This window comes from Sciurus vulgaris (genome assembly GCF_902686455.1).
Source record: "Sciurus vulgaris genome assembly, chromosome: 1".
Classification (NCBI taxonomy): Eukaryota; Metazoa; Chordata; class Mammalia; order Rodentia; family Sciuridae; genus Sciurus; species Sciurus vulgaris.
The window spans coordinates 123,999,266-124,019,928 of NC_136461.1; the positions used below are offsets into that span (position 1 = coordinate 123,999,266).

The 20,663-nt window shown below is 38.1% G+C and overlaps 1 protein-coding gene across 1 annotated transcript in view; it reads left to right on the top strand.

Annotated features, from left to right (window-relative positions):
• Nucleotides 1–20,663, top strand: part of DDR2 (discoidin domain receptor tyrosine kinase 2) — a 164,693-nt gene that overhangs the window by 88,594 nt on the left and 55,436 nt on the right. The window contains 1 exon segment of the mRNA XM_079136522.1: nucleotides 10,764–10,865. Coding sequence (XP_078992648.1) covers nucleotides 10,764–10,865 — 102 coding nt within the window.

The window sequence follows — 20,663 nt, forward strand, 5'->3', positions numbered from 1 at the left end:
ATTCAATTCTTTCTCTCTCAACCATGAAGGACTTCCTTCAAGCCTTTTGCCTCTTTCATTGGCTAGGATGTTGAAACTTGACAGTTTTTAATGATCCCTTGTTCCATAGTTTTTCCTCTTGTTCTTTCCTTAAGTCTGTTGTTCATTCAAGTCCACATATAGATTTCATGCTCTAGTGCACCAGCACTGATGCGATGACCTAAAATTCATTGCCCACTTGATTGTCTTGCTTGTTATTCCAAATATTCACATGTACTGATCATTTAAATATCCTGGCAAAAAACAAACAAACAAACAAACAAACAAAAAAACCCAAACCAAAACAAAACAAAACAAATTACAAACAAAAAACAAGCAAATAAAGAAAGAACTGATTTTTGTTGTTGCTGTTGTATTGCTCTTAGATGACTCGATCTGTGCTGGGCTCACAGTACATATGTCCAGTATATAATAGACACCTGACTATTAATCTTTTACTCTTTCTCTGCATTGTTCTATTCATCATAATACTATGAATAAAGAAATGCTAATAGAACTTACTATCTTCCAGGAACTCTGCTATCAGTCCTTTGTATCCCATTTCATCTTAAGAATGACACCATTTTTATACTTTTATCCTTATCTCATACTTCCCAGAACTATAGAAACATGTCCCACAACCCAGAGACGAGTATCTGTTTTAGAAGTGCCTGGCCGATAATGTTCCTGAAGTTATCACTACAGAATATGGTTGCAAAGGACCAAGAGTTGAAATCCTCTCTGCCTACTTTCGCTAATAGTCTCAGAGAAAGTGGGGGTTTTCCTGTCTCTTTGCGGCAAATCACCAGGATAAGCCCAGATTACCTGGGTCTTGAATATGTTAAGGGAAAGACATATTGCTATGCTAAAAGGGCATATCCTAGTTGGTGCCTGAGAAGGTGGGTCTAAATGTCTCTAACTAGAGGCCTACCACAAGGATCAGGAAGTAGGGTTCATTGTCATCAAATGTAATCTCTTCAGTGTTTCCTATAGCTGGATAAGATAGAATTTATATCTCAGGGATGCTTTAAGCCCATGGTGATTTGACCTGGGCACAACAAAATAAGCAGCCTAACACAGAGCCATGTCTTCTCAAGAGGCAGTACAGCTTTAGACATCCCAAGAGTAGGGCAGTCCTAAGTGGAAATGGCATTAGCCAAATAAGCTCTTGGCCCTTGTGACTTTGGGAAGCTGGACTGGAAGGCTCTTGGGGTGTGTGCACCCTCACATGCAGGATTAGAACAGTACTGGATCATGTAGCATGATCACAGTGCTGTCCCCTCAGATGTGGTCACCACCCAGTTCTCTTCAGCCTCAGGCTGACTTCTGTTATTTTGGTTCATAACTAGGCTCATGAGCCTTTCATGATTGCTGAAGCCCGAGTATCTTGTTCTAGAAATGTATCACTCACAGTATGCATCTAGCAAAATTTATTGTTCCGGTTAAAGGCAAGGAGTTTGTATTGAAGTTTTTTCCTATTTTATTACAATTTAAATGACCTGTCAACTTATAGGTATTCTCTGAGCATCTTCTCTATAGGTGTTAATTGGCATAAGAATAAATATATGGCTGGGGAGGCATGCTTTTTGCCCCTAACTTGCAAATTGATTGTGGAAACAATGGCAGGCACAGAAAAGTAAAATAAAAATACAAATAAAAGCTAATGTTTATGAGTCAGGCACTGTTTTAAGCATTTTTTTTTTCTTTTTTCTTTTCTGGAGTTTGAACCCAGGGGCACTTAACCACTGAGCTACATCCCCAGACTTTTTAATTTTTTTTTTTTTAATTTTGAGACAGGATCTTGCTAAGTTGTTTAAGGCCTCACTAAATTGCTGAGGCTGATCTTTAACTTGCTGTCCTCCTGCCTCAGCTTCCCAAGTCATTGGGATTACAGGCATGTGTCACTATGTCTGGCTTATTCTCAGCACTTTTATGTGTTATCCTTAACTATCCTGTGGAGCAGGTGCCATTATTACCCTCTTTTTTACAGATGAGGAAACAGAGGTGCCAAGGTTCAAGTGTGTGCACAGTCCCTACAGCTATTGAGAGATGAGAACAGAACTCAAACCCACTGAGTCTGGCTTCAGAGAAAATGATTCAGAAAGAGAGTGAGGCAAGTAGGAGGCAGAACATTGAACGAGGGAATCCAGGGGCCAAAGAAGTGTTGAAAATTGGGTCAGATGCTGCTACTGGATTCACCACTGAGCTCTCAAGGAAAGGACATCTTATACTTAGATATCATTTGTTTTCAAACTCACTTTCAGTATTACGGAGAGAGCTGCAACCTTTGACTGACATTATTTCTCATTTGACATTTATCATATGGGCTAAGTCCTCATTCTAGGTTCCAAGCCAGCCAGGTTGGCAATGAATTAAAAACTAGACAACATTCATAAACCAATACCTAGGTTTGTGGTAGGCTATTTCTTGCTCAAGGAACTTGTTTCTGTTAATTCTTGCTATATAATAAATCATCTGTTTTAAATTAGTGACTTAAAACAACAATGATCACTTTTTATTATCTCTCATACTGTGAGGCGATGAGGCTCTGCTAGGGTGTTCTTGCTCAGAGTGTGCCATGTGGTTGCAGGCAGAGAGTAGCTATGGCCTCAAAGTCTTTCTCACTCACAAATGTGAAAGTAGATTCTACTGTCTGCTCGGACCTCAGCTCAGATTATTAGCCAAAACATCTACATGTGGCTTCTCCTTGTGGTATGAGTGCCCTCATGGCAGGGTACCTGGGTTTCCAGGACAACAATCCTGGGATAAAGTCAGGTGGAAGTGTATCATTTTTTAGGACCTAATCTCTTTTATGTTGTCATGTCCATGCCATTCATCTTGTTAGTGGTGGGTCAGTTCAGCCTATATTCAAGTTCTCAGTGGGAGAAAGTCAAAGCATTTTTTGACACACTTTAAAACTACCACAGAAATTTTCCTAGTACTTTCTCTCTGGCTTAAGGAAAACAGTTATCTGAGGCAGACAGGACCTAAAGAAGGTATGTGTAGCTCTAAATTTTAGGAAGAAGAACCAGGTGGTTGGGCCAGAAGAGGAAGAATGATAAGAGAATGCATGCTAAACTAGATGACCAGAGCCTGTCTCTGCTTCTGACCAGCAGTTGCCCCTAGAGAGGGCATCTGATTTGGGGGCTGCCTTCCTTTCTTTGCCTCTAACTTGGGAGGGCTTGGGGAAAAAAAGGTCTCAGATTCCTTTGAGCTTTCACTGTTGTGGTTCTTTGATTTTAAGGATTAGTATGCTTCTTTGAATACTTTATAGGTCCACTGACCATAGTCCATCATGCTGTCCTTCCTGTGCTCCACAATGTGGACAGACAGCTTCTACTCCCAGCACATGCTTCAGAGGACTGAGGAGCCTAGGATGAAGGAATGGGGGAAAGAAAATGGTTAAGCAGTATACTTACTGGCAAGACAATTTAAAGCTGTTTGGAAGTTAGAAGTGGTAGGAAAAGTTTCAAACAAAGAGGCCGGGGTTGTTAGAGCTCAGCAAGGTTTTGCCCAAGATCTTGGCAGGCCGAGGGATGCTGGATTGTAGAATTTCTAGCATCCAGTTTTATATTTGGAAAATGCATTGCCTTCACTTTGTATTTACATTCCTTTCTTCTCATAGTGCCATGAATACATTAGATTTGAAACCATAAGTGAGTGGAACATACAAAGGAAAGAAAGCGAGTTCACACTCTCTAGTGGCTCCTTTCTGTCCTGAAAGGAGGATGTCTTCTCTGACAGCAACTTTGGTTAACATGCACTCCTTTTCCTAGAAGAATGAGGGAAGGAGGCTATTGGCTCTTTCTCTCCCTCATTCTTTTATAAACTCTAGTTGTTTCCATTTTACAGATGAAAAGACCAAGGTAGAAGCAGACGGTGTACTCTCCTAACAAAGGCAGAAGCAGAGGTTGCTGTTCCATCCCACTCTAGGCAGTGTGGGTTACCCCAGGTCACTGAGTACACATCCTGTGTCCTTAAACACTTACAGACTGGGCCATTCTGGGGCCTTGGCTCAGTGCTGAGGAGTAGCATTTTGAGAAGCATGAGGTTGGGACTCCCAGAGGAAATTTGGGAGTGAGGAAAACTTCAACAAATCCCTAGGAATCAAGATAAAACATGAGAATGTTTGGGATGGTTTTGTTGTTTGTGTGTGTATGTGTGTTTGGAGCCCCATCTCTTGCCAAACCAAGGTCATTTCTGCATATTTGTTTTCTGAATATGAAATACTCCAAAGATTGCTCTTAATTTGTTGAATTTGAAATGAAAATGACTCAGCAGAAAGAAAACAAGTTTTGAATGCCCTGAATGGGGCCCTGGATTAAATATATGGTCCTAAAGTATGTGAGATTTCTTCTCCTTACCAAATCCTGATGTTCCACATACTTATATATGCCAGAGTCATGCACACATACACATACATTGTGTGATTGCTCCAACTTGACTCACGTTCCTTTTTTTCACCTCCACTCACATTCCAGACTTCCCAGGACATCATCCTTTCTTGCAGGGAAAGTTTATCTATGTTTAGGTGGAGGGTTCTGGATTATAAACCATAGCTGTTTTTCCAGGAGGGCCAGCATTTCCTTTTTGGTCCTTGTCATGGACTCAATATCAAAACCCCAGAAGGAAATCTGTGAATTTTTATTCTTTAGCAAAGTCAGGGTCACCTCAGATTGTCCCTGGCTTTAGGATCTGGGAAGACAGACTGGGAAGAACGACCACCTGCCAAATCAGATGTTCCCTATTTTGTGTATCAGCTGTATTCCTGAAAAGTTGCGTATAACTAGATTTTGGTGTACTGAATCATGTTTTGGATGTATTTAAAGGATCTGCTATTTGAAGGTCCACAGCACTAGATCCTTTTGTAAAGTGGAGAATTTTTTTGTAATGTGGCTACTCACTTAATGATTTATGAGTTTAGTAAGTAGATGGAACATTTTTTCATACCAAATGTTATTTTAATGTACTGTGTGGGATTTGTTATTCAAAGTCACCCAGCATTGAATGCTTTTGAAAAGAACTATTCTGTAATGTGGATAAACATTTCATGATTTATGAGTTTGGTAAATTCAGATTTTTCTTAAAGTGGGATATGCCTCTGGTTTGCTTCAGAGCAAAAGATAGTTTTGCTAATATTCAGACTTGGGGGAAAAAGTACTCTACCATCTCTGAGTTATGGTTATTCTAAGGGGGCTTGGGAAGAACAGAGCTACTCAAACTTTCCATGTTGTCAGAACAAAGATCCCAAGGGCTCCATATTATTACAGGGGTAAAAATGGTGGAGCTATTTTTCCAAGTAAATGTTAGCTATTATAGTTATGTTGATGAAGGTTTTTCTCTTTATATCTATACATTTATCATTTAAATCTTTATGTATCTATCCATCTCATCTATTATCTGTCAAAATGATATTTTATTATGGGTTCTATAATGAAAAATAGACATTGCAGTGGGGCTTGTATCTTGGATTACTGCTGTTTTCAACAGTGCTGAGAACTGGACCTTGCTCTGAGATTCCTGAACACGTGAACCAGGGATGGGAAAGGTCTTAATTTCCACCTCACCCTATTTCACATATAGCTCAAAAAATAATTTCACACTTGTCTTCCCAGCTTCCTTGTCTACCTACTAAGGGAGTTGGTAAAGAGAAGTGTGGTCTCAGGGATATAAAAGCTAGAGCTGCAGGATATTCAGGAATGACCAGGATGAGCCCTCCAAGTGGGAGCCCTCCATGGCACTTGAACATTGTTGAACCCCACTTGATCATGGTGCAAAATCTTGTTAATATGTGTTGTATGCAATTTGCCAGCATTTTAAAAAGAATTTCTGTATCTATCATGTATAACTAATAAGAATAAATTTTAAAAATTAAAAAACCTAAAAAGAAAGAATTTCTGCATCCATGTTCATCAGATATGTTGGTCTGAAGTTTTCTTTTTAAAAAATATTTATTTATTTCTTTTTACGGGCTGCATTTTGATTCATTGTACACAAATGGGGTACAACTTTTTGTTTCTATGGTTGTACATGATGTAGATTCATACCATTCAAGTAATCATACATGTACATAGGGTAATGATATCTGTTCTTTCCTTGAGTTGTCTTTGTTTTTGGTATCAGGGTGATACTAGCTTCATAGAACAAGTTTGGAAGACTTTCTTCCTTTTCTATTTAATGGAATAATTTGAGGAGGATTGATGTTAGTTCTTCTTTGAAAGTCTGGTAGAATTCGGCTGAGAATCCATCTGGTCCTGGGCTTTTCTTTCCTTGTAGGCTTTTGGTGGCATCCTCAATTTCATTGCTTGAGATGGATCTGTTTAAATTTTCTATGTCCTCCTGATTCAATTTGGGTACATCATATGTCTAGAAATTTTTTGATGTCTTCAAGATTTTCTATTTTATTGGAGTATAGATTTTCAAAATAGTTTTTGATTATTATCTGTTTCAGTAGTGTCTGTGGTGACATTACTTTTTCATCATAAATTTTAGTAATTTGAGTTTTTTTCTCTCTCTTATTAGCTTGGTTAAGGGTTTATTGATTTTATTTATTTTTTTAAAGAACCAACTTTTTGTTCCATTCATTTTTTGAAAACTTTTTGTTTGTTTCAATTTCATTGATTTTGGCTCTAATTTCAATTGTTTTCTGTCTTCTTTAGCTTTTGGTGTCAAATTTTTTCTTCTTCTTCTAGGACTTTGAGATGTAATGTTAGGTTATTTATTTGGTGACATTTATTCTTTTAATGAATGAGCTCAGTGCAATTTACTTTCCTCTTAGAACTGCCTTCATGATGTCCCAGAGATTTTGTTATTCTTATTTACTTCTAAGTATATTTTTGTTTCATCCCTGATTTCTTCTGCTATCCATTGGTTATTCAATAGTGTATTACTTCATCTTCAGGTGTTAGAGTAGCTTCTATTTTTTATTTTATTGTTGATTTCTAATTTCATTCCATTATGATCTTATAGAATGCAAGGTATTATCTCTATTATTTTTCTACTCATTAGAGTTACTTTGTGGTCTAAGATACTGTCTATTTTAGAAAAGGTTCCATGTGCTACTGAGAAAAATGTGTATTCAGTTATTGGTGAATGAAAATTTCTATATGTCTGTTAAGTTTAAATTATTAACTGTGTTTTTTAGTTCTATAGCTTCATTATTTAGTTTTTGTTTGGATGATTTATCCAGTGAAGAGAGAGGCATGTTCAAGTCAACCAATATTATTGTTTTGTGGTCTATTTGATTCTTGAAATTGAGAAGGGTTTGTTTGATGTATATAGATACTCTATTGTTTGTGGCATAAATATTTAAGATGCAGTTATGTTTTGTTGATATACAATTTCCTTAAGCAGTATGAAATGATTTTCTTTGTCTCTTCTGATTAATTTTGGCTTGAAGTATTCTTTATCTCATTTGAGGATAGAAACCTCTGCCTCTTTATGAATAGTAAGTGGGGTGTACGGATTGTAGAGGTCTATGCATTTTGTCTAAATTATCTTCTATAAACTCAATGGCAGACCATGGGAGTATGCATTTCCCCCCATTATTGCCAATTATCAATAATTTTAGATATTACACTTGAAACTTTTGCCAATCTGATGATCAAGACCGGTATTTAATTCCTGTTTAAATGGATGTTTTTCTGACTTCTAGGGAGGTTGAGCAGTTTTAGATATTTACTGGCATTATATTTTTTTCTCTGGTAAAAATGCTTTTTATTTACTTGGCCAATTTTCTGATGGCTCTTAAAATTATTTATAGAGATCATTTATACAAGAATCTATTTTGTTAAACAGTTTCAAATGCGTAATGTTGTTTGTTGCTTGTCTGATAAATTTATGATGTCTTTTTGTCTCAATGAAGTTTCAAATTTTGATAGAAAAAATTATCATTCTCTTCATGTATGAAGTTTGCATTCAATGCAGGGTTTTAAAAGGAATCTTTACTTTATTGCAACTTCTCCTATATTTTCTTGAAATACTTTTATAGTAATATTTTTATATTTTAGACTCTTCTTTTGTGTGCAATTGCCTTTAAAAAGGCTAGTGAATACACTGAAACTTCACTGATTTTAATTGTCCCTTTTATTCTATAATAAATTCTCATTTACTCATGAAGTCTTTCTGGGTTACCCATTCTCTTCACTGTTATGCTTAACTACTACTGAGCCAGTCACATACCCAGAGAGACCTTTGCTAGCTACCTTGGAATAACACTCATTCACTTTCCATCACATCACTCAGTTTTATTTTCTTTACACATACCTTCTTAATGTTTTGATTTACTTACTTGTAGAGAATTGTAGGACTCTTCTGCAAAAGACTGCCAGAAGAGGATGGTTAGCTAAGGCACTAAATGACTGCTTACGTGAGCTCAGGACTTCATGGAAGGACATCCTATATCATGGTCATGAGCTAGTGTTAGACTATAGCCAAGATTAATGTCTCTAAGATCTGCCTATGCATTTTCTTTTCTGGGCATATTTGGGGAATCATTTCTAAAAATGGCATTCCTGCTGTTGGAAGTGGCAAGGCACACTGAATCATCCAAATCAATGAAATGAAACCCTGTTTATTACCCTTTGTGGTCTGTGGACCACTCACTCCCTGCCCCATACCACAGGGCCACATTCATCTTCTGAATCTGATTTGCTTTGGCACCATCTTTTTCAGACAAAACCATTTGAATATCTGACTTTTAAAATTTGTTTTTATTTTACACTGTGGGTGGGTTAGCACTATGTATATATTTTAGAAATCATCATAGAAAGATTCTATAGGCTAAAAACATACCTTGTCCTTATCTTTCCATCCTCTTATTTACTAAATCTCCATTGTTTATCCATTATAATCTAGCCTATGCTTCAAGAACCTGATCAGTTACTGATTTCTCCATGAAATCTTCCCTGATCAGTTCAGTTTAAAGGGATTTCTTAAAACTTTATGATTTTGTTGTGCCTTCTATTTCTAACAGTGAATCCAATGTTTGGTTGACTATCAATGTTATTTAGGGGAGAATTTTTTTAAAAAATAAATCTTCTATTCCAGAACAGTTATATATTTATAGAATCATTGTAAAGATAGTACACAGAATTCCTGCATACCCCACATTCAGCTTTCCCTGTCATTAACATCTTACAGTAGTATTGTACATTTGTCAAAATGAGTGACTTGATGTTGATACATTATTGTTAACTAAGGTTCATAACTTATTCTGATTCCTCATTTTTCCTAATGTCTTTTTTTCTGTTCTGGGATTCCATCCAGGATATCACATACTGCATTACATTATATTTAATCATCTTGTCTCCTTAGGCTCCCTTAGCTGTAAGTTTCTCAGACTTTCTTGCTTTTGATGACCTTGGCAGTTTTAAGGATTACTTATCAGGAATTTTGTAGAATGTCCCTCATTTGGAATTTGTCTGATGTTTTTCTCATGCACAGACTCTTGTAATGGTCTTTAGGGAGGAAGAACAGAGAGTAAAGTGCCATTCTTTTCACCTTGTATTAAGAATACATATTATCAATATGACATCATATATCATATATCATATATTCAGAGTTGATATTAACTCTGAATACCTAGCTTGAAGTATGTTTGTTAGATTTATCCACTGAAAAGTTATTCTTTTTTCCCACCTTGCACGCTTTAGAAGAAAGTTACTATCTGCATCTTACACCCAAAGGGGAAAAGGCAGCTATGCTCTACCTCCTTAAAAGTAGATTAGCTATATAAATTATTTGGAATTCTTTTGCATGGGAAATGGTCTATTCTTCCACATTTGTTTATTTAATCATTCATTTACATCACCCTGAACTCATGGATACTTATTTTATCCTTTGGGTTATAATTCAATATTATTTTATTTTGTTGCTCAATTATTCCAACTTTAGCTATTGGGAAATCTTTCATTTGGCTTCTGTGTCTCTTTGAAATACCTCCATCATTTGTGTGTGTGTGTGTGTGTGTGTGTGTGTGTGTACACTCTCTTAATTTCTGGCATTAAAAGATATTCCATGTTCATCTTGTGTAATCCCTGTCCAAGTTCTAGCAGTAGCCATTTTTCCAGGGAACACTGGTTCTTTTTATTGGATAATGGTATCAGAAACCAAGATTTGAGCATTAGATTTGCTTGTTGTTCCTGGATGCTCATTACTAGAATGGTGTTTACTTTAGCTCCTCTCAGCTAATAGAGCAAGGAATATATATATGTACATTAACTCTATAAATATTTTCATATGTAACTATCTGTATCTCTTTAAACCTGTTTGACTGATATCTCCATATCTAATCCACTATTACATGATCATTCTGAGGAAACTAGAAAAATATAGTCCCAGTTAACATTTCAGAACTAATGAATCAGGATAAATACAGATCTTACACATTTTGAAAGGAAAACACATGAGAATTATTTAATGCTTTTTCTTTGTTTAATATTGGAATCAACATTGAAATTATGAAAACATCACTTGACACTGGATATGTTTTATTTTATTTTTAGCACTTAGTAAAATGTTGTCACTTGACCAGAGCTTTGCCAATTTTAACTCCCTAAGTGTATTATCATACGAGTTTGAAAATTCTTATATTAAGTAATTACTGAATGTACCATTCAACTCCCAAGTCTGTAATTTGAAGTTCTAGATATAGAAATAGACATTGCAAAATCACAAAATTAGCTGTGATAATTATGTTCACTCATTTTTCTCCTTTTCCTTCTCTTTCTGTTTCTTTGCTGCAGTACCAACACCACCTTCTGAGATGATCCTGGTTCCCAGAATGCCTTTGGTGCTGTTCCTGCTGCTGCCTATCTTGAGTTCTGCAAAAGCTCAGGTTAATCCAGGTAACATAGCCACTGCCCAGCTATATGCTGGAATTCCAGTTGAATGGTCAAGCCCGTTAATGTTCATCTTGGGAAAAGCCCTATCAAGGGAGTCAAAAGGGTTATTGTATTTATTTCCCTGATGAAACATGGACAAATAAGGACAGAAAATAATACACTTTATCTTTCCATAATATAACATTTTGAATGCTGAGACAGTTTTGATATATACAGTAGGGTGTAGTAAGTGCATTTCTGAAAAATGGGAGGTTGAAAAGGTAACCATATGCTTCTGCATCTTCTAGGAAAAACAGAAGAAGTGAATTTTTAGATGCCCTGGGGAACTTGTGCAAATTGGCTTATCTGTTGTTTCTGTCTGTCTCTGGCTTAGATTTTACTTAGATATCCTGTTATGCTGGTCCTATGGGATCTCAGGCAGGCTCCTTTTCTTATAGGATGTGATCATCCTCAAAATAGATATGTATGAGGAATCTTTTAAGATAAAATTCATTTGTGTTTGTTATGTAGTACACATATTTTAAAACTTTGACTTGAAGTATATTTTTGTATCATATGTCTACTATACAATAGTGCGATTTAGCAACCTAGCTATAGTTCAGTGTCTTAAAACAAGCACTTATTTTGCTCATGAACTTGTTTGATTGTTTATGCTGGGCTTGGTTGGAATGTTCTGTGCTTGTTCATGTTCACATGCACACCTAGCAGCCATTTGACTGATTGGCTCATTTAGGATGGCTTTAGCTCTAATGACTGGAGGCAACTTGGCTGAAATTTTGCTTCATCCTGGCAGCACCCTAGCTTAGATGTTTTCATGGAATTGCTCAGCAAATAACAAGCAGAATGTGCAAGAATTTTTTCAAGCTATGGCTTAAGCACTTTTGTTGAGACCTCATTGGCCAAATAAGTCACATGGTCATCCCCAGAGTCATGGGAGAGCACAAAATATGTGTTTAGTAAAAGGACTGGTCACTGGGATGGGTGAAGAATGAGAGTCATTCTTCCACAAATATAAATGGAAAAGTATATGTAGCTTAAGTGTTCAATTGGATAAGTTTCACACACCAAACACACTCAGCTAAATAGTACCCAGATCAAGAAACAGAACTTTATTAGCAACTTCAAAGCCCTCTTCCAGTCTTTTCTCCCCTCAATCCTGACCTGAAGATTAACCTTATCTTGCTTTCTAGCAACATAGATTAGTTTTACCTATTTTGTGCTTTATGTAAATGGAACCATATAATGCAAAAATATACCATCTTCTTTTACTAAACATTTTGTTTACTATATTCACCCTATTTTTGCATGCTGTCGTTGAACTGCTCATCCTCATCATTGTATAATATTTCTTTGTTTGAATACTTCATTTAGTCAATCTACTGTAGATGGGAATTTGGATAGTTTATAATTTAGGCCCATTATGAACAAAGCTTCTAACATTATTCATGTAGAATTTGTGATGAGACATACACTCAATTTTCTGGGGTTTTATCTAGAAGTGAAATTTCTGGGTCATATGTAGCATGTGCTATACTACCTTACACAATGCCAAAGAGTTTTCCAAAATGTTTTAACCAATTTACCATCCCACAATATTATATAAAGCTCACACGTTTGGTGTAGCTGTATTTAAATTCTTGAGGGGACTTTCATTTTGTCCCTTGCATAGCATGCTTTCCTCTCCTCACAGAAATCCATGAGCATAGAATTTACATGGGGTATTCTTTACGCACTCAATAAGAAATATGATTTTAAAAATCTTTAAAATCAGAGAATTATTGGTTGAATAAATCTTGTTCCTTGAAATAAATCCAGTTGGTGTATCCAAAATCTGAAGTTGGACACCATTCTTTTCTTTTTTTTTTTTTTTGGCTCTGAATTCTGCTCACCCATTTTTTGAGATTTGGTTGCCTCCTATTATATTAACCCTGCTCTGAGTTCCAAGGAAGAGAGTTATGAGAGCATAGAATGTAGGATGTTTTGGTGCTAGGCATGCTCATGGAGACTGGTATGCCATGAAGCATTTAAATGAATAAGCCAAGGGAACCAGTCTTCTGTATTAGAATACATGCTCTAGTCTTGGAGCAGAAAATGGGCTGTTTCAAGACAGAGAACAGTCATCTTAATTCCCTCCCAACCATTTCTTGTGTCAGGTATTTCTGTTTGCTCTTTCTGCTAGGGAAAAAAGAAATAGAGGTCTTGATTTACCAAGATCTTTTGCAGTGCTGGGGATTGAACCCAGTGCCCCGTGCTTGCAAGGCAAGCACTTTACCAACTGAGCTATCTCCCCAGCCCATTTACCAAGGTCTTTATGGAAACATGGAACATATTGAAAAACTGATTTCAGCCACTTTTTTCTATTTTACTAGATTAAGTCAGAGAAGAATTTGAGGCATGTGTTAAAGGGTAATGAAGCTTGGGGCTCATGGAGTTGTATGCTTTTCACACTACTGAATATAGAGTAGGTATATAATAGATGGATTGTTTTAAGGTTGACTTCTCAGGAATTCTTGCTGGTGTCTACTGAAAGATAAAAAGTACTGAAAGATAATTGAAGATTGAAAGATTGAATAAATTTTTGGCCAGTTAGATTTTTCCCACAGGTTGGCCACACGGTAAACAGATGGAGCGTAAATCAGGAGACCAGAGTTATCAACAAATCTACTATATAGCCAGTCAGTCCTTAAAATATTAAATAAATTTTAATTTATTATCAAATACGAAATATGGGTGACAATTTGTAACTGCACTAAACATTAAATCCAGTAGATAATATTAAAAAAATCTTATTAGTTTAAGCTCATTGTTGAAGATTTCATAATGAATTTTGGTCAATGGACTTTCAGTATTAACATGAATTTTTGTTTTTACTTTTTATTTTTTTTTACAGACTGCATTTATTCACAATAGCTAGATTGTAGAACCAACCTAGATGCCCTTCAACAGATGAATGGATAAAGAAACTGTGGTATATATACACAATGGAATATTATTCAGCCATAAAGGAGAATAATTTTATGGCATTTGCACAGAAATGGACGGAATTGGAGAATAGCCTGACTTTTTTGGAAGTAAAGACATTAACTATATCAAAATATAGATCTAGAAAAATCAGCAGACACCATGAGAGTGACAAGTCTTATTAATATTTAGAGTGCTTCTCTTTTATTTGGGATGGTAAGTTTCATACAGATGTCATCCCACAGAGGCTGCAGAGAAGTGGTTGTGTGATAAAGACAACCAATCAAGGCACAAAGGCAGTGGAGCTTTTGGCTCACTGCTTTAAAGCATCTGAGCTTTGGAAAGCTGTTTATGAGGCAAGCAGTGCTAGTGGCATTTCCTGGGGCTGCAGCATAGGCTATGGACATTCTACATGGTAAATTCTGACATGCAGATATGTTTACACAGTTCAGTGAACAGTGTGTCAGTTATCCTGCAGCTTCAGCAGAGCATCAGGAATTTAAACCTAATAAATTGTCAATCCAATGAGGGAAGTTGGGAATGATTGGAGGCAGTTTCTTAAGTCAGAATCATAATTCAGAGTATTTTTTATCTACTAACGTCTATATCAAACAAGTATACCAACAATTTCTAAAACTATTTCTTCAAATAGAAGATATGATGAATGATTTGAAGTTCACTTAGAAAAAATATATTTGGCTTATTTATTTTGGGTAACAACTCTAATTATAATTCTGGCATGTGTGACACTGAGCAAGTCATATGTCTCCTCATACTTCCTTAATCTTTTCACCTATAGTGAAATGAATTTGGGTTAGGTACTTTATGAGACTTTTTGTATCACAAAATCACTATGATTTATGGTGTGGGAACTTTCCTGCCCATAATGGAAGATTTGATGGGCTTCAGCTCAGAAGACTAGGCCCCAACTTGCATGGCTGTTATTTGTAAGAAGGGCCACTTATCCCCAACCTTCTTCTGTTACTTCCCAGGATCTAGAGTTGGAACTTCAGGAGAATCTTACCCTTGAGGTTAAGCACATAGGAGATTACTGATAAATATTTTTAGTTTACGCACTAAGATGCCTCCTAAAGACAGACTGGGTACAGAAACCTTGTCCCATAACCTTTAGGAACTTCATAGTGCTAGAAGCCACCCAACTCCAGGGCATAATTTAATCTAGAGGAAAGGAAAGTCCTTTAGTCTCAACAATCAGGTACAAGAATATACTGTGCTATTAGAAGTTATTTGTCTAGCTACCAAGGACTTCCTCCTCCAGGAAGTATAAAACCTCCAGGGAGTATCAATGGCTAAAAGGACCCCTGCTCCTTATGTTCTAGGCAGAAGAATGAATAGAAGTACTTGATTATCCTAAAAATCAAGTCCAAAAGCGCTGAAATTGCATGAAACCCAGCCAGCCAAGTAGAGAGCGAGCTTTGTGTAAAGAGCACAGAGATAATTGGCTTCCTCTCCTAACTTGTGACAACTACTTGTGCTTGGGAAAGAAACACCTTTTCTTCCCAATAGGGAAACCAGACATTTACATTTGGGATCCATGGCACAGAGCCAGAGCAGGGTAGTACTGGGATGCCGATTTCACACCACATTTTCCCCTCCCCTGGAAGCAGGCAACTTGCTACCAGTCAGAGTTTGGGGTGGGAGTCCTGTCCCTCACCCATATACTCTGTGTTCAAAATGTTTCTAAACTGAAAAGTGGTAAAGATATTTAGGGTGTGAGAACCGAGGCGGAGCTGTTTTCCTGGTGACAAATTCCATATCAAAACATGTTCACCACTGTGCTTTTTGTTCTTTCTATCATCAATCCCCCACTCCAGTGAGTTTTTAGCATATGGGCAACTAGAACCCTAGACCACTTATATTGGAATGAACCTTAGAGACATGTAAATTTTTCTCTGTCATTTTACAGATGGGAAAAATGGAAGGTCAAAGCACATGAGTGATTTGTCCATGATGCACAATTATCTAATGGTAATGTGGGGGCAAGAACCCAGGCTACCTTGTCTTCCAGTCCCAGGTTCATTACTATCATACCACCAGGCCCCTTGGGGGAATGATTTGAATAAATAAATGATGGAAAAAGTGACAAAAGGAGGTTTCAAGATGATGGCCTAGAGGGTGCTGCATTTCATGTTGCTCCAGACTCAGGATTCAAAAGAGAGAGATATTGAGAGACTTGGGACCAACTCAAAGCAGCCGGGTGACCTCTCCCCAATTGGGGAGGCGTCCCGGATGGGGCGGTAGTCCCGACACGCAAGGAACTTTGTGAAATAGAGCCTGCCGGCGAGACGCCCTCACCCGCCGCTGGAGCAGTGACTCGGACAACTGGGAGCGTCGTAGAGGAGGCCGCTCAGCACAGCGCTGGGACTCGGAGCAACCACTGGGGCTCCGGTGGCTGCCCGGGGGAGGAGCGGCGAGGAGAGCTGTTGTGGACTCAGAACACCGGGGCCTGCCCTGAGAGGAGGAGGAGCAGTGTGGTCCGCTTGGATTCGGAGTGACTGTACTGGAGCTGCAGGCGGTTGCCAGAGGAGAAGCGGCGCGGCGAGCTGTTGGACTCAGACCACTTCTGAACACCGGGGACTGCCCGGAGGAGTAGGAGGAGGAGGAGGAGGAGCTCGGCGGGTCGTTTGGACTCGTAGTGACTGCATTAGAGCTCCAGGCGGCTGCTCAGAGGAGAAGGCGAGTGGTGAGTTGTTTGGACTTAAAGCGACCGCTCCTGAACACAGGGGGGCTGCCTGGAGGAGAAGTGCGGTGGGTCGCTTGGTCTCGAGTGGCCGCACCAGAGCTCCGGGCGGTTGCCCAGGGACCGCGTGCAGCGGGTCACGTGGATTCAGACACTCAGAGTGACCGCTCCTGAACACCCCGGGGGTTACCTGGAGGAGGAGGAGGAACGGGGAGGGTCATTTCGACTCGGAGTGATTGATTGCCCAGGGCTACAGGTGGTTGGTGGGAGGAGGCATGCAGTGAGTTGCTTGGACTCCTAGTGACCGCACCGGAATATTGGGTGGCTGTCTGGAGGAAGAGGTGTGTGGGCGGGTCTCTGGGACTCAGAATGATTGTACGGGGCCCCAGGTGGCGGCTCAGAGGAGGGGCCGAATAGCCAGGCGATTAGGTGCAGAGCAGGGTCCCAGGATCTAGGAGGCTTACTTGGTGGAAGAGCCCCACAGAGGCACGCTTAGGGGCGCAGCGAAGGTTCCAGGACTGCGGGCAGATTCTCTGAGGAAGGGCAGCCTAAGGAGATTCATCTGCGAAGGGTGAGGCTCCCAGGACCAGAAGGTAGGGCCGGGCCCCTGGAACTTTGCAGAGGAAGGCAGCCCAGCCCAGGCGGTACCTGTAAATTGAGGGAACCTCTAGGAGGAACTGACCAGCGAGACCTCCCCACCGGGTGAGACTTCCCTGCCGGGTAGGTTTCCCCCACAAGGACGGTAAAAACCAGAGACACAGGCCCAAACAGGCCTTGCCTCAGCCTGCAGTCTAGTTCCCCTTTGGATGACCTTGGTCAACAAGTGGAGGCACCTCTGCCCACTAGCAGGGAATATACCCCACCGAAGGCCACCACTCCTAGAGAGGCAGCTTCCTTGTGGAAGCACCGCATTATCAACTTCCTCCAGACTTCAGCCTACTGAAGGCTAAGAGGGGATAATATATAGAAATCTTCAGGGACATGTAAGTCAATAGAGGAAACTACAATATCTCAGCGGTCCACTGATACCTGAAACAATATGAGGAAAACAAGGAAGAAAATGCTGCAACAAATCTGGATGTTACATCAGTAAAACCCAATGACAGCATGGCAGAAGAAATGACAGAAAAGGAGTTCAGAATGTACATAATTAAATGATCAAGGAAGCAAACAATGAGATGAAAGAGCAAATGCATGCACTAAATGATGAGATGAAAGAGGCAATGCAGGCATTGAATGATCCACCAATCGACAGTTAAAAGAGCAAATACAGGAAGCAAAAGATCATTTCAATAAAGAGTTAGAGATAATGAAAAAAAAAACCAAACAGAAATCCTTGACATGAAGGAACAATAAACCAAATTAAGACTCCACAGAAAGCATATCCAGTAGGATAGAACACCTGGAAGACAGAACCTCAACATGAAGACAAAATATTTCAACCTTGAAAACAAAGTTGAACAAACAGAGAAGATGGTAAGAATATCATGAACAGAATCTACAAGAATTATGGGATATCATGAAAAGGCCAAATTTAAGAATTATTGGGATTGAGGAAGGCTTAGAGAAACAAACCAAAGGAATGAACAAATCTGATTCAATGAAATAATATCAGAAAATTTCCCAAATCTGAAGAATGAAATGGAAAATCAAGTTCAAGAGGCTTATAGGACTCCAAATACCAAAAATACAACAGACCCACACCAGGCACATTATAATGAAAATACCTAACATACAAATAAAAGACAGAATTTTAAAGGCTGTGAGAGAAAAGAACCAAATTACATACAGGGGAAACCAATATGGATATCAGCAGATTTTTCAATCCAGACCCTAAAAAGCTAGAAGGGCCTGGAACAAACATTTTTCAAGCCCTGAAGAAAATGGATGTCAACCAAGAATCTTATACCCAGCAAAACTTACCTTCAAATTTGACGATGAAATAAAATCCTTCCATGATAAACAAAAGCTAAAAGAATTTACAAAAAGAAAGCCAGCATTACAGAACATTCTCAGCAAAATATTCCATGAGGAAGAGATGAAAAACAAAGAAGCAGATCAGCAAAGGGAGGAATTATGCTAAAGGGATTGTCAAATAAAGGAGGAACCAAGTCGTGTCAAACAAATAAATAAAATAAAATTTAAAAAATGAACCAAATGACCGGGAAACCAAATCATACCTCAATAATAACCCTGAACGTTAATGGCCTGAATTCATCAATCAAAAGGCATAGACTGGCGGATTGGATTAAAAAGAAAGATCCAACAATATGTTGCCTACAAGAGACTCACCTCATAGAAAAAGGATACCCATAGACTAAAGGTGAAGGATGGGGAAAAACATACCATGCACATGGACTCAGCAAAAAAGCTGGAGTATCCATCCTCATTTCAGACAATGTGGACTTCAAGCCAAAGTTAGTCAGTAGGGATAAAAAAGGTCATTTCATACTGCTTAAAGGAAGCTATAAATCAGCAAGATATAGCAATCATAAACATCTATGCCCCAAACAGTGGCTCATCCATGTATGTCAAACAAATCCTTCTCAATTTCAGAAACCAAATAGACCATACACAATAATACTAGGTGATTTTAACACACCTCTTTCACCACTGGACAGATCTTCCAGACAAAAATTGAACAAAGAAACCATAGATCTCAATAACACAATCAATAATTTAGACTTAACAGACATTATAGAATATACCATCCAACCAAGAGCGAATATACTTTCTTCTCAGCAGCACATGGATCCTTCTCTAAAATAGACCATATATTATGCCATAAAGCTAATGTTAGCAAATACAAGAAGATAGAGACACTACCATGTATTGGCTAACAGATCATAATGGATTGAAGTTAGAAATAAATGAAAGAGTAAAACACAGAAACTATTCTAACATCTGGAGATTAAACAATATGCTATTATATGATGAATGGATAACAGAACATATTAGGAAGGAAAATTTAAAAAATCTTAGAGGTAAATGAGAACAAAGAAACATCATATCAAAATCTCTGGGGACACTATGAAAAGCAGTACTTAGAGGGAAATTTATTTCATGGAGGTGCATTTTAATAAAAGAAGTAAAAACCTCAACAAATAAACGACCTAACACTACAGCTCAAAGCCCTAGAAAAAGAAGAACAGAACAGCACCAAAAGTAGTAGAAGACAGGAAATAGTTAAACTCAGAGCTGAAATCAATGAAATTGAAACAAAAGAAACAATACAAAAACTTGACAAAATAAATAGTTGTTCTTCGAAAAAATAAACAAAATTGATAAACCTTTAGCCACACTAACAAAGAGAAGACGAGAGAAAACCCAAATCACTGAAATTCGGAATGAACAAGGAAATATCACAACAGATAGGATTGAAATACAAAACATAATTAGAAGTTATTTTGAAAATCTATACTCCAACAAATAGAAAATTTTGAAGACATCAACAGGTTTCTAGAGACATATGAATTGCCTAAACTGAACGAGGAGGACATACACAATTTAAATAGACCAATTTCAAGTACTGAAATAGAGAAGTCATCAAAAGCCTACCAACAAAGAAAAGTCCGGGACCAGATGGGTTCTCAGCCGAGTTCTACAAAACCTTTAAAGAAGAGCTCATTCCAATAGTTCTCAAAGTATTCCATGACATAGAAGAGGAGGGAACCCTCCCAAACTCATTCTATGAAGCCAATATCACACTGATACCTAAACCAGACAGAGACTCAACAAGGAAAGAAAATTTCAGATGAATAAATAAATGAACTTTCTCTAAAAATCCTGTACATCAGTGTAGCCTCATGGTTTCCTTTCTGCAACTTCCAATGTTTCATTATTAGAGGTGACAGGTATTAAGATTGAGGAACAACCTCAATCTTAAAAAATAGAGTAAGTCTAACAGGAAGTATATAAAAGTCATACCAGAAACCTTCATCTTATTATTGTGCTCAGGAACATTGAAGCTAGAAATCCTTCGGGAACAAACTCACCCTTGCAAAGAAAGCAAAGCACTGGGATGTTCTGGTGCCCTTCGGCACCAGTTTGACTCTTATAATTCCCTAACCTGTCGTCCATCGGTTCTGATACATGTTATTTAAACTCCACACATTTCCAAATTGGGAAATCATTCTTGC